Here is an 11,042-nt window from a genome sequence, read left to right as displayed (position 1 = left end):
CGTACCACTGACCAGCTGAGTCCATTCAAGTTGAACGATGGTGATGTTGACGGGCACCCGCAGCACGCCAGTCAAGCAGTGGCGTCCCAGATCAAATCAATCATCATTCTCGTCGACACCCGGGTCACCATCACCGCCATCTTCACCACCACCGAACACTGTATCGTCGCCGATGCAGGCACTCAGACTACAGAAAAAGCATCCCGAAGTCACTCAGGATGAGATGTTCGATCTCATCAATCGCTTCAAGTGCGTTTCGGTCTGTATCTACCCGCCACATTGAATTATTAAATCATTTCTAGCGCGATCCAAACGGACACTCCAGGACGGGTAGATAAGAGCTCTGTCTTGCAGGTCCTCCAGAACAGCGGTGAATCATACGATCAAGCCCGTGAGACGCTGAAGCATGTTTCCGTCGACGCCAGTGGCAAAGTCGAGCTCGAAGACTGGGTCGAAGTGCGTCTTCCCTTCCGATGATGTCACACGTGCACACCTCACACTGACCCTTTTAGCTCAACGTCAAACTACGAACACAGTCAAAAGCGTCTGTATTGCCCACGAGAGCCGGAAAAGTGACAGTCCAAGGGTCAAATGCGAACGTCAGTCATACGATCAACGAGGACGAGCGAAAGGAATTCACGAATCACATCAATGGAGTACGTAGTTGTGCATCGTTCCAGTTTCCGACACTCATATGGGCTTCAGGTCATTGAAAACGATCCGGATATTGGGTCTCGGTTCCCTATCCCGACGGCAACGATGCAAATCTTTGACGAATGTCGTGACGGTCTCATTCTCTGCAAACTCATCAACGACTCTGTGCCGGACACTATCGATACCCGTGTGCTGAACAGACCCACTGCTCGCAAGCCACTGAATGCGTTTCAAATGACGGAAAATAACAACATTGTCATCACCTCTGCCAAAGCTATAGGTTGCTCCGTCGTCAATATCGGTCCCTCTGATATTGCTGAAGGGAGGGAGCACCTGATCCTCGGGCTTATCTGGCAAATCATCCGCAGAGGTCTTCTCGCACAAGTCGATATCAAACTCCATCCAGAGTTGTACCGTTTATGTGAAGATGGCGAGACCATTGATGATCTTCTTCGCCTTACGCCGGACCAAATCCTTCTGCGTTGGTTCAACTACCATTTGAAGGCCGCTGGTTGGAAGAGAAGGTACGGCTTTCCAGTAACTACAAGTTAACGCATCTGACCACAGCCTATCGCTAGAGTCAACAACTTTAGTCGCGACGTTTGCGATGGCGAAAACTATACAGTCCTTCTCAACCAACTCAAACCTGAACAGTGTTCTCTTGCTCCTCTGCAGACGAGGGACACTAGGCAACGTGCGGAACAGGTGCTGCAGAATGCCGCGGCGATCAACTGTAGGAAGTACCTCACAGTCTCATCGCTTGTTGCCGGTAACCCTCGTTTGAACCTTGCGTTCGTCGCCAATCTCTTTAATACATGGCCCGGCTTGGACCCTCTTGACGAGCAGGAGGCGAAGGACTATGGCGTGGTCGAAGACTTTGATGCGGAAGGAGAGCGTGAGGCCCGAGTGTTCACCCTCTGGCTTAATTCATTGGGGGTTGAACCTGGCGTTTATAATTTGTTTGAGAACATCAAGGATGGATTGGTCATCCTGCAAGCCTTCGATAAGATTCTCCCGGGATCCGTGGTCTGGCGGCGGGTGTCGAAACCCAGAGGGGGTGCTCAAGCCCCTCCTCCTACTATGCTAGAAGACGGAGAGCAGGAGGATATCGGTGTGAAGCCGAACCAGAGCACGCTTTCTCGTTTCAAGCAGGTGGAAAATACAAATTATGCTGTCGAACTCGGAAAGCAGAATGGAATGCACCTCGTGGGTATTCAAGGTTCGGACATCGTCGACGGGCAGAAAACTCTCGTCCTGGGTCTTGTTTGGCAGCTTATGAGGTAAGTTTTATTCCAGACCTCTGATAGGCACAGCTACTTATACTTCGTTTGCAGGATGAATATTACCAAGACCCTCATGTCACTATCAGGGTCCGGCCGACCCATAAGCGACACAGAGATGCTGAAGTGGGCTAATACCACCGCTCAAAAGGGCAAGCCTGGCATCCGTCCCATTCGGTCGTTCAAAGACCCCTCGATTACCACTGGCCTGTTCTTCCTCAACGTTCTTGAAGGACTGAGACCAGGCATCGTTGATCCGGCGCTGGTCATCAACGTCAGCGAGACTGGTCCGTACGAAGACCGAAGACAAAACGGTACGTCATAGACTCACTCCTCGTGGATGGACCGTTAAAATGTGGGTTTGTGAATATCAGCCAAATTGGCCATTTCCATCGCGAGAAAGATGAATGCATTGATCTTCCTCGTCCCGGAGGATATCGTGGACGTCCGGCCTCGTTTGGTAAGTCAGCCTTAGGTCCTCATGCTTGTGTCTTGACCTCACTTGGATTAGATTTTGACCTTTGTCGGAAGTTTGATGAGTGTTGCATAGTGAAGTTGAGTTTGTTTTTAGCCAATACTAAGTGGGTGGGTTCCCAGCTACACGAGTGTGAGCGTTATTCTTCGATGTAACCCCATTACTATATAATGTATGACTTGTACTGAGTCCTCGACGTCGAGGAAGATCTAGACTTTGGATGGTGTAGTCAGTTTGAGCCAACAATATATGTCTCCGTAGTAGGAATGAGCGCCACTTGAATAAAAAGTTGATAATCAGCGTTCAACATTTGCCGTACAGACATCACAATTTATCGTCTAGCCCCTCCATCTTCAAGGAGCGGATGTCTTTCGCTGATCTAAAGTCCAAGAGGCAATCAAAATCGAGGAGAACGTATGTATCGTGCCCATCCGATGCTCCACATACCTCAGGGCCTCTTTCGCCTCAAGTAATAGCAGACGCACGGGCAAACGAAGATACTCAATTACCTACACCAGAGTCAGCTTTGGTGTCTGGACCAGCAAGACATCCGAATGATACTGGAATCGTATCAACGGATGTCGGTGCAATAGGTCCTCCGATGTCAGAGCCCGCAAATTCCGCTGCACCGACCACCTCAAGTACACCTCCGGATGATAATGCTGATCTGCACATACTTCCGCGGGGTGATTTGTACAAGGAACTTCCCTCGTGGCTCGCAGTAAGGGAGTCTACCAGCTCCGGACGAGGTTTGTGGAATCAGGGGTCTACAAATATAAGACCTGGTGAGTGTAAATTTACGTTGGCTCGTAGTCAGCCTAACCGTCACAAAGGCGATGTCATACTATCCCTGCGACCTCACGTGTTCACGCTTTCTACCACGTACCTTGACTCGCATTGTTCTGGATGCGCTGGGTCGCCTGTTTCTGGACTCAAACGGTGTACAGCGTGTCGCAAGGTGTGGTACTGTACCTCTGTAAGTATCAGATACATTTTTCATCTCTCTGCGAAGTAGCATCTTAGATTGAGCTCGAGAGCCAACTGACTTATGACGCGGAAGACTTGTCAAAATAATGACTGGCCAACGCACAAGCTCGAGTGTACCGCAATCCAGAATTGGTCTGCTGAAGCGCCTTCTGATAAGGTGTCTGTGCCTAGTGATGCTGTTCGATGCTTGGGCAGGATCTTGTGGCGGATCAAACGCAAGGGTGCCGGTGGCATTTGGGTATGGATTTCGTGGGGTTTATGCTCGGAATACGCACAGCTGACGGGCACGTCAGGTAAAAGAGATTCAGGCAATGCAGTCCAGTGTGTCTCTATAATGGTTCGACAAAACCAAAACTCATGGTTACCCTACGTAGACAGAAAATCTATCCATCCGTCTGCTGTCGAAGGACATACTTACCTTGCTCAATCCGTCGTTCGTTACCTCGGAGCGTCCTCCCCAACCGAATTGGAAGACTATGGCATCATGTCCACAGCGGACCTTGTCGATTTGATATCACGGGTTAGTCTGAAATCGCAATATAGTAAATGTTCTTACACCATGCTGACGAAAGCTCTAGTTTATTATTAACACGGTTGCACTGACTACGCCATCTTTGACCCCCATCGGAGTCGCCGTTTCACCACTAGTTGCTCTCATCAACCACTCTTGTACACCAAACGTGGTCGTGGTATTCCCCCGCAGCAGAAAGGATTCGAGGGACGAGCCGGTTGCGAAGGTCGCCGCACTTAGAAATATTGCTCCAGGTGAAGAGGTACGAACGCATTTATGGTCTCGTACTTGAATTAATCTTCGATACCAGATTCTGATGTCTTACGTAGACACGACATTTCCCAAATCACTACGACAGATGACTCTCACGGAAACATATAACTTCCAGTGTCATTGTAAAGCTTGTACTAAATCCGGTGGAGTAGACCCCCGTGAAGCTGTGTGGTGTCCTAAGGCTTGTGGAGGCACGTGCCCGATACCAACCGAAAGTAAGTGGAGAATGACGCAACGAGAATTAGACGACTAACAGTTTGGCAGAGAGCCGAATATCCGGTTGCACCAATTGCCGGGCGGCGATCGACGATCCTGATACGGTGATGGATGTGGTTCGTGTCGGACAGGAGGCATTGCACAAGGCGACGAATTTGCAAGGTATGTAACATTTCATTTGCTGCAACCAAGCTTACTCTATAATTTGTCTATGTAGACAACAACAAAGCGAAATCACTGACCGCAAATATCATTTCCGTGCTCATTTCCGCTGGGCTGACACCATCTACACATCCTTTGTTAGCGCTTTTGAAGCTCCATCAAACACTTTTGATATCTTCATTTCCAACGCCGTTAACGCAAGAAGTGTTAAATGAAACCATTCGCACTGCCGGGAAGTATTCGGCTGGGTTATCTGCCATACTTGACGAGGGACATCCTGTCCGTGCCATGTCGCTCGTTGAATTTGGAAAACTCTTGGCTGTGGATGAACCATCCCCTCCCACATCTCAACCAAAAAACGGGTCGTTTCCGCCGTCGGGACCTGCGAGGTTAAAGGCCGCCTATGAGACCCTTCTACGCGCGAGGATGGAATTACTGATTGGGTTCGGCCGTCAAACCGAGGGCGGTGAGGTAGGTGATGGTGTACGCGAGACATTAGTAGCGCTAGAAAAGGAGCTGGAAGTGTGGTCGACCGGGATCCGAAACGTCTCAGAGGACACCCCTCCTAATCCCCCAAGGATTGACCGCGTGGAGTGAAGTAGCAACGTTTCATTGATAATGAGAAGTATTACGCCGTTTGCTCTCCGGCATCACGTCCTCACCCCTATTCATCTTGCTTCTGAAGCTATCGCTTATTAGGCGCTGCCTTTGTACACCCCTTACATCTTTTCAATGCACGTTGATTCCACTGAACTGTTTTGGCTTCCTGTCAGTGAAGTATAAGGTACTTCTTGAAAGTCGTTTTCACCCCATTTCTAAGTTGCCGAAGAAGCTACTCACCGAAGTCCCATCGGGCGATGATGTCACTGACCTATTTGGCGTTAGACTGAGAGGCACTTGTGCCAGACTGGGGCAACTGGTACCAACTCAAGAGGCATCGATTCATCATTGACCTGACCCTCCTTCCTCGTATTAACTCAAACACATATACGTACCTTTCATCACGAGGCCCAAGCCATGACAACATCACATTAACATCTGACTGAGAATATATGTATATTTAATCCCGGAAATAACGAGACTCAACCGCCTCGTTTCCGAAGCCCCCCACCAATGTCGAAGTCTCGGGCGAGAGCGGCGATGCTAAACTCGCGAGTTGAAAGATTGTCCATCCTCACCTCCGCGGAGGAATGCGTGCTATAATGAAGCACCTTCTCTCACCTGAAGATGTACTAGGGGCGCAGAGAAGTGGTGTGTACCATCGCCCGCTCACTCTACTGAAGCTTCCGCGTTAGGAGCGATATTCTCGGGGACAGGAGACACTGTGGCACAGCACTTGCCCCCCTGGTATTCTCTTGCGGTCGCGCTGTGGGCGAGTTGACACGCACTCCTCTGGCGTGCTTACATGTCTTCGTACGCGAGCTATTTGGAAGCTCCAAGTTTGTCACGGACATTGAAAGTCATGTTGTCAATGGCTGTTTGAGCAAAAGGCTTCGGCAGGGTACGTCCTGAAACCACGATGGAGAGGACATTCGACTCTCCACAATTGGGACTTGAGTGCTACATGGTTGATTTACTTTGCTTCATTTGGTAGACTGCAATTGTTACCATATCCCCGAATGCAACCTCATCAGAATGCTGACGAGAACTTATCTCACAGTTTACCCGCAGGCCCTTTTATGTAGCTGCTCGCTCTCTGCAACCAACTGTTACGAAGGTAGTACAGCACCATTCAGTAGGATAACATGCTCTTTTCGTATCTTGCTCATCGTCGAGCATGGTGAGCGCGATTGGCTGTAATGCAACAAATTCCGACCGAACATACTTACCTACCGCACAGTCTTGACAAGCGCCGGGAACGAGAGGAACGAATTGCGTCCTTACCCCAGGCCTACCACGAACCGTTATCACCGCAGGACAAGCGATTATTGTCTCAACCCATTTCGTCCATCATTCATGCTGTCCAGACATCCTCACTTTCGCCAGTGGACGTCCTCCTCGCTTATGGCAAAAGAACGATTCAAGCACAGGCACAGACAAACTGCCTTACGGAGGTGATGATTGGTGAAGCTGAGAAATGGGCGCACACGGCAATTCGGTCTGGTCCCTTAGCAGGAGTACCCGTCTCGCTCAAAGATATGATTGCCGTCAAGGGGTACGATTCCTCACTGGGCTACTCTGCATTCACCAACGCACCCGTGTCTAATGACGCTCCAATTGTACGGCTCCTGCACGACGCAGGTGCAATTCCTTATGTCAAGACTAATGTTCCCATAACCTTGCTCTCCTACGAGTCCGCTAATGACGTTTTCGGCGTCACCGAGAACCCTCACAAAAAGGGTTACAGCCCCGGCGGCTCTTCGGGCGGTGAAAGTGCACTGTTGGCATTCGGAGGCTCCAGAATAGGCATTGGAAGCGATATAGCAGGCAGTGTCAGAGTCCCTGCGCATTACTCCGGTATCTACGCTATCAAATCGAGCACACAAAGGTTCCCCAAGAGTGGAAATGCCGCATCTGGTCCTGGTCAAGACGGGGTTGCTGGTAGTCATAGTCCCATGGCAAAGACGCTCGAAGATCTCGAGACCTTTTGGCGTGCTGTGCTCCAGATGAAACCATGGGAATACGACCATTCCGTGAGTAACTACACCACCACTCACTATCTTTTAGGCTGATTCAGCGTGAGAAGGTGATAAATTTGCCGTGGAGGAAAGTCCAGTTGCCACAAGATCGTCCAATAAGGTGGGGGGTTCTATGGGACGATGGTAGGTGGCAATGACAAGTGGAAAGAACATTCTGAATGTCCTATCAGGTGTCGTTGCGCCCTCACCGGCATGTTTGAGAGCACTGAAGATGGTCACGGAGGTGCTCGCAAAGCATGGCCACGAAATCGTCACGCTGTAGGAACAATTTCCTTTGCTTATAGCATCTCATTTCTGATCCTACAGGTAGAAACTCACCCTGCCCATACGAGGGTTTGCAGATTGCCTCCCAGTTTCTGTTCGCCGATGGCGGAAAATTTTTCTCGAAACCATTTCATAGCTTTGAAACAAATTCTGCAGGGATGGTCCCTGCTTTACGGGCGACGAGGCTCCCACGCTTCATCATGAAAATATACGCGTGGTACCTACGATACATCCGCCGCGATCCAATTTATGCGGGTCTGGTTGAGAACTTCCACGCGAAAACCGTAGAGGAATACTGCAAACTCATAGTACAACGGGAGGATTATCGTACTCGCTGGTTTAGAGTCTGGCGAGGTGTCCAAGCCCGCGACTCTTTAGGAGACAATGGTATCGATTTCATACTCACCGTTCCGAACGCCTTACCCGCTGTTCCGCATGGAGGTATGCGGCACGGATGGAAGGCTTGTGGGTACGCTATTTTGTTCAATTTGGTGAGCTTGGCAACTTCCTGCGGAACATAGGAACGCTGATCGTACGGACGTCAGCTTGATTACAGCGCGGGGGTAATGCCAATTACCCGGGTAAACGGAACCACCGATAAGCTACCTTCAGTCATTTCGTGCGCGGAACGCCGTCGAGCGGAACAATTATCGCATGTACGATGCCGAGGCAATGGATGGTTTGCCTGTTGGTGTACAGGTGGTAGGCCGACGTCTGGACGAAGAACGGGTATTGGAAAGCATGAAACTCATCTACCGACTGATGGCAGACGCGGGATTGGCATATCAGGGTAATATCCTTGTAATACCAGAGCTTTGGATGGTAGTTACCAAATTGTATCAGTGTATGTGTGTGTTGTGTATATCCAAATCATTTCGTTGGTATTTCATGATAAGGAGAGCGGACGCAATGAACTCTCTAAGTCGACCACATGAACATTATTTGTCGCCACAGTGCCTATTCGTAATGCCAACGCCGTGCCAAACCGTATTGGGTTAGAGACTACTAGAAAGCGTCTGCTAGGCATAATGAAACTTCAGAAAATTCGAGACCATGTGAGCATGCACAGGCACTGTGTACCGGCAACGCCTCCACTTAGCACATTACGTCGAGGGGGGCTGTCAAGGCTCAATCAGCGCAGCATGTTAAGATAATCTCGTATCAATGAATTTCACGAATTGATATGGATCCAATCCCCTTGAGGTTTGTCCGATATAATCCATGGGCGGCCGGGACACTCATTTCGGGAGGTGATAAAGGGGCGAGGTAAGCGTGACCTGTATTGCCTTCATGAATGTATGTGTTCTAGAATTTTTTATAGAACTGGCCGAGAGTCTGATGGGAATGGCTAGCGGGCATAGCGCAGTAGTGCTTTGGCGGGTGAGATCAAAAATAACCTCATGTACCAGTCATCTTTTGAACAGGGTGTAAGATATCTGGTATCATAAATGAGAGCGCATCTTGGAGTAATCACGTCGAAGTCATGAGTAATTGTGAGCAAGGGCAGAGAGAGCGTACAACGAGAATGAGCCGCGAAGAAGGTGATATGTGAAGTTCATGAAAAAATTCAACATTCTCTGTACTACTCCTTTTCGTCGTCGTCGTCGTGAACTATAGCCTCGTCAGTGACGTCGCTTTCTGGTGGTACTGGTTCTGAAGGTGGAGGTTCACTAAGGTCCAGTGAAAATTCCTTCGTCTCAGGTTCCACGTGTGCTGGGTGCAATTCTTCCACTTGCACAAGGTTTGGATCAGAGGCGGATTGCGACTCCTCGGGTAATTTTATTTCAGAAAAAGGCGGCTCCTGCAAAAAGTCCAGTGTATCCTGAGTCTGTAATGGTTCGAATATCGGGGGACGATAGGACTTTCCACGTTTGCATCCGTAGTTGACGCTGGGTCGGTCATCGTGATTTCCTCAGGTGTTGCCATCGCAACAATCGAAGCGGTGGTTGAGGGGGGCTCTTCCTTTATTTTGGGCATAGGAAGTATGGGGTCGGACTGCAGAGATGTCGCCGAAGGGGCTTCTGTAGAATCTGGCAATTCTACGAGAGATATAAGGGGAACTTCATCGACTGGCGGTGACCCTGGAGCCGTTGGGACCGGCTCCTCAGCCACGTGAGGATCGCCCATTTCCTGAAGCTCGGTCTGTTCGCCGATCCACATTTGTCGAAGAGAAGGCTCCGAATCAACAACCTGAGTATCCAGTGTGCTGCTCCCGACCTCGCTCCCGGGTACGCTTTTAACCAATTCCTCAGTTATATTGTGAACCTCGTTGAGTATCATCGTGTCTGTACGACTTCCGGCCAACTCGACGTGGGCTGGCGGCTGCCCATAGAGCCAGTGTCCTCCGTCTGCGAGTAGACCGGCGCACCACTATCCATTGCAGGTATAGAGTGAGTTTGCTCTGCAACAGGGTTGTCGCTGGGAGAAGTTCGATCGGGATGAACTGCAGCAGCGAGAAGACGAGGCGGTTCAACGTCCTCCCGACTTCTGCAATCTGCCTGAATGGCGCTCTCTGGTATGACCAGAAATTCTGGGGGAACCAAGTCGAAAAGACTCGGTGAGCTTCAGGAAACGGGCATAAAGCGAGGACTCGGCTTCGGCTTGCTGGAACGCCTCCCGGTGATGGAAATAGGCGTGCGAGAAGATCCGGCTAAGCCTTCTTGCAAGAGAGGAAAAATGACGGTGCGATGACTGTGGAATAGAGAGCCTGATGGGGAAACGGATGAAGTTGAGTTTAATCGAGGGGGGGAATGCGGGTGAAAAGTTTACCGAGATGGAAACGCCCTTGGAGAATTTAATAGTGCAGTCGCGCTATCCACTGTGTGGACAATGTAATCGATGGCACAACATTGCTAAAAAAGACACAGGGCATAAGAACATGGGCAACTCCAAAGAAGGGTAAAATGTAAAACCTCCAAGGCCTCATCGTTCCCGTGAGCGACACATAAATAAAGCCATTCACCAGCCTGCATCTGTGGGCAGGAGCTTCGGGTACATTCTTGCTGTAGTGTGGTAATGAGGGGGTGCGAAAGGTCCTGAGCGAGGCGACTAACGAAAGTTGGATGAACAGTCAGGCCCAAAATGAAAGTTACTCTGACAGGACCTGAGAGGGACGCACCGCAATTGCTCGTAGATCCAACACGCCCGGTCGACGGATGGCTCGCCCTTGCGTTCACCGTCCTCTACCATTTTTCCGTCGCTTTCGGGAGCATCTTGGCCAGATTCATCGGTATCCTTGTCCTTGCCCTTGCCCTTAAGGGTAGTTTTTCCGGGTAATGAGACTATGGTATCGACATCGTGAACGTCAAGACGAATAAGAAGCGAGATGTACTCTTGGAGCTGAAAGGCGCTGTCCAAGGAAGACAAAGGAGGCACCGACTTTACTGGGTAGAAAGACGACACCCGGGAGCCGCGGTACGGTCGTTGGACAGCGACGGCAGCCATCGTCGAGCTAGTATGCAGTTGCATTAATGAGTGCCCCCCAGTTCGGCCAGCAAGCGACCAAGCCCAACATTTGCACGTGGACGGCGGCGCAGCCACAGTTGCCAAAGGGGGGAATGGATCGGGCGATGTGCCGAAAA

General features: G+C 50.2%; 4 protein-coding genes across 4 annotated transcripts; 3 read left to right on the top strand and 1 right to left on the bottom strand.

Annotated features, from left to right (window-relative positions):
• On the top strand, nucleotides 1-2,621 carry F5J12DRAFT_833753 (calponin homology domain-containing protein). The gene is made up of 8 exons (XM_051745823.1): nucleotides 1-249; nucleotides 303-456; nucleotides 513-656; nucleotides 706-1,178; nucleotides 1,233-1,934; nucleotides 1,989-2,248; nucleotides 2,309-2,394; nucleotides 2,446-2,621. Exons 1-8 carry the CDS (start codon nucleotides 38-40, stop codon nucleotides 2,482-2,484), a joined length of 2,070 nt encoding a protein of 689 aa, XP_051599812.1. The 5' UTR covers nucleotides 1-37; the 3' UTR covers nucleotides 2,485-2,621.
• Nucleotides 2,622-2,704: 83 nt separating this feature from the next.
• Nucleotides 2,705-5,311, top strand: F5J12DRAFT_833747 (uncharacterized protein). Its single transcript, XM_051745822.1, has 10 exons — nucleotides 2,705-2,823; nucleotides 2,880-3,194; nucleotides 3,243-3,385; nucleotides 3,470-3,634; nucleotides 3,690-3,717; nucleotides 3,771-3,916; nucleotides 3,975-4,169; nucleotides 4,218-4,395; nucleotides 4,445-4,558; nucleotides 4,614-5,311. Exons 2-10 carry the CDS (start codon nucleotides 3,011-3,013, stop codon nucleotides 5,153-5,155), a joined length of 1,695 nt encoding a protein of 564 aa, XP_051599811.1. The 5' UTR covers nucleotides 2,705-2,823; nucleotides 2,880-3,010; the 3' UTR covers nucleotides 5,156-5,311.
• An 857-nt stretch (nucleotides 5,312-6,168) lies between these two features.
• Nucleotides 6,169-8,396, top strand: F5J12DRAFT_833730 (amidase signature enzyme; the record flags this gene model as incomplete). Its single annotated transcript, XM_051745821.1, has 8 exons — nucleotides 6,169-6,338; nucleotides 6,399-7,191; nucleotides 7,245-7,320; nucleotides 7,368-7,455; nucleotides 7,508-7,952; nucleotides 8,007-8,042; nucleotides 8,074-8,251; nucleotides 8,305-8,396. The coding sequence occupies exons 1-8, from the start codon at nucleotides 6,304-6,306 to the stop codon at nucleotides 8,394-8,396; spliced, it is 1,743 nt and encodes a 580-aa protein (XP_051599810.1). The 5' UTR covers nucleotides 6,169-6,303.
• Nucleotides 8,397-8,726: 330 nt separating this feature from the next.
• F5J12DRAFT_833720 (mps one binder kinase activator-like 4) lies at nucleotides 8,727-10,959 on the bottom strand. Its single transcript, XM_051745820.1, has 7 exons — nucleotides 10,580-10,959; nucleotides 10,374-10,509; nucleotides 10,231-10,313; nucleotides 10,052-10,168; nucleotides 9,767-10,023; nucleotides 9,331-9,746; nucleotides 8,727-9,262 (listed from the first exon to the last, which is right to left on the bottom strand). The coding sequence occupies exons 1-7, from the start codon at nucleotides 10,927-10,929 to the stop codon at nucleotides 9,044-9,046; spliced, it is 1,578 nt and encodes a 525-aa protein (XP_051599809.1). The 5' UTR covers nucleotides 10,930-10,959; the 3' UTR covers nucleotides 8,727-9,043.
• Nucleotides 10,960-11,042: the final 83 nt, after the last annotated feature.

This window comes from Pisolithus orientalis (assembly GCF_024613125.1).
Source record: "Pisolithus orientalis strain OTSU chromosome Unknown F5J12scaffold_15, whole genome shotgun sequence".
Classification (NCBI taxonomy): Eukaryota; Fungi; Basidiomycota; class Agaricomycetes; order Boletales; family Pisolithaceae; genus Pisolithus; species Pisolithus orientalis.
This window is presented reverse-complemented; position numbering and strand designations above follow the sequence as displayed.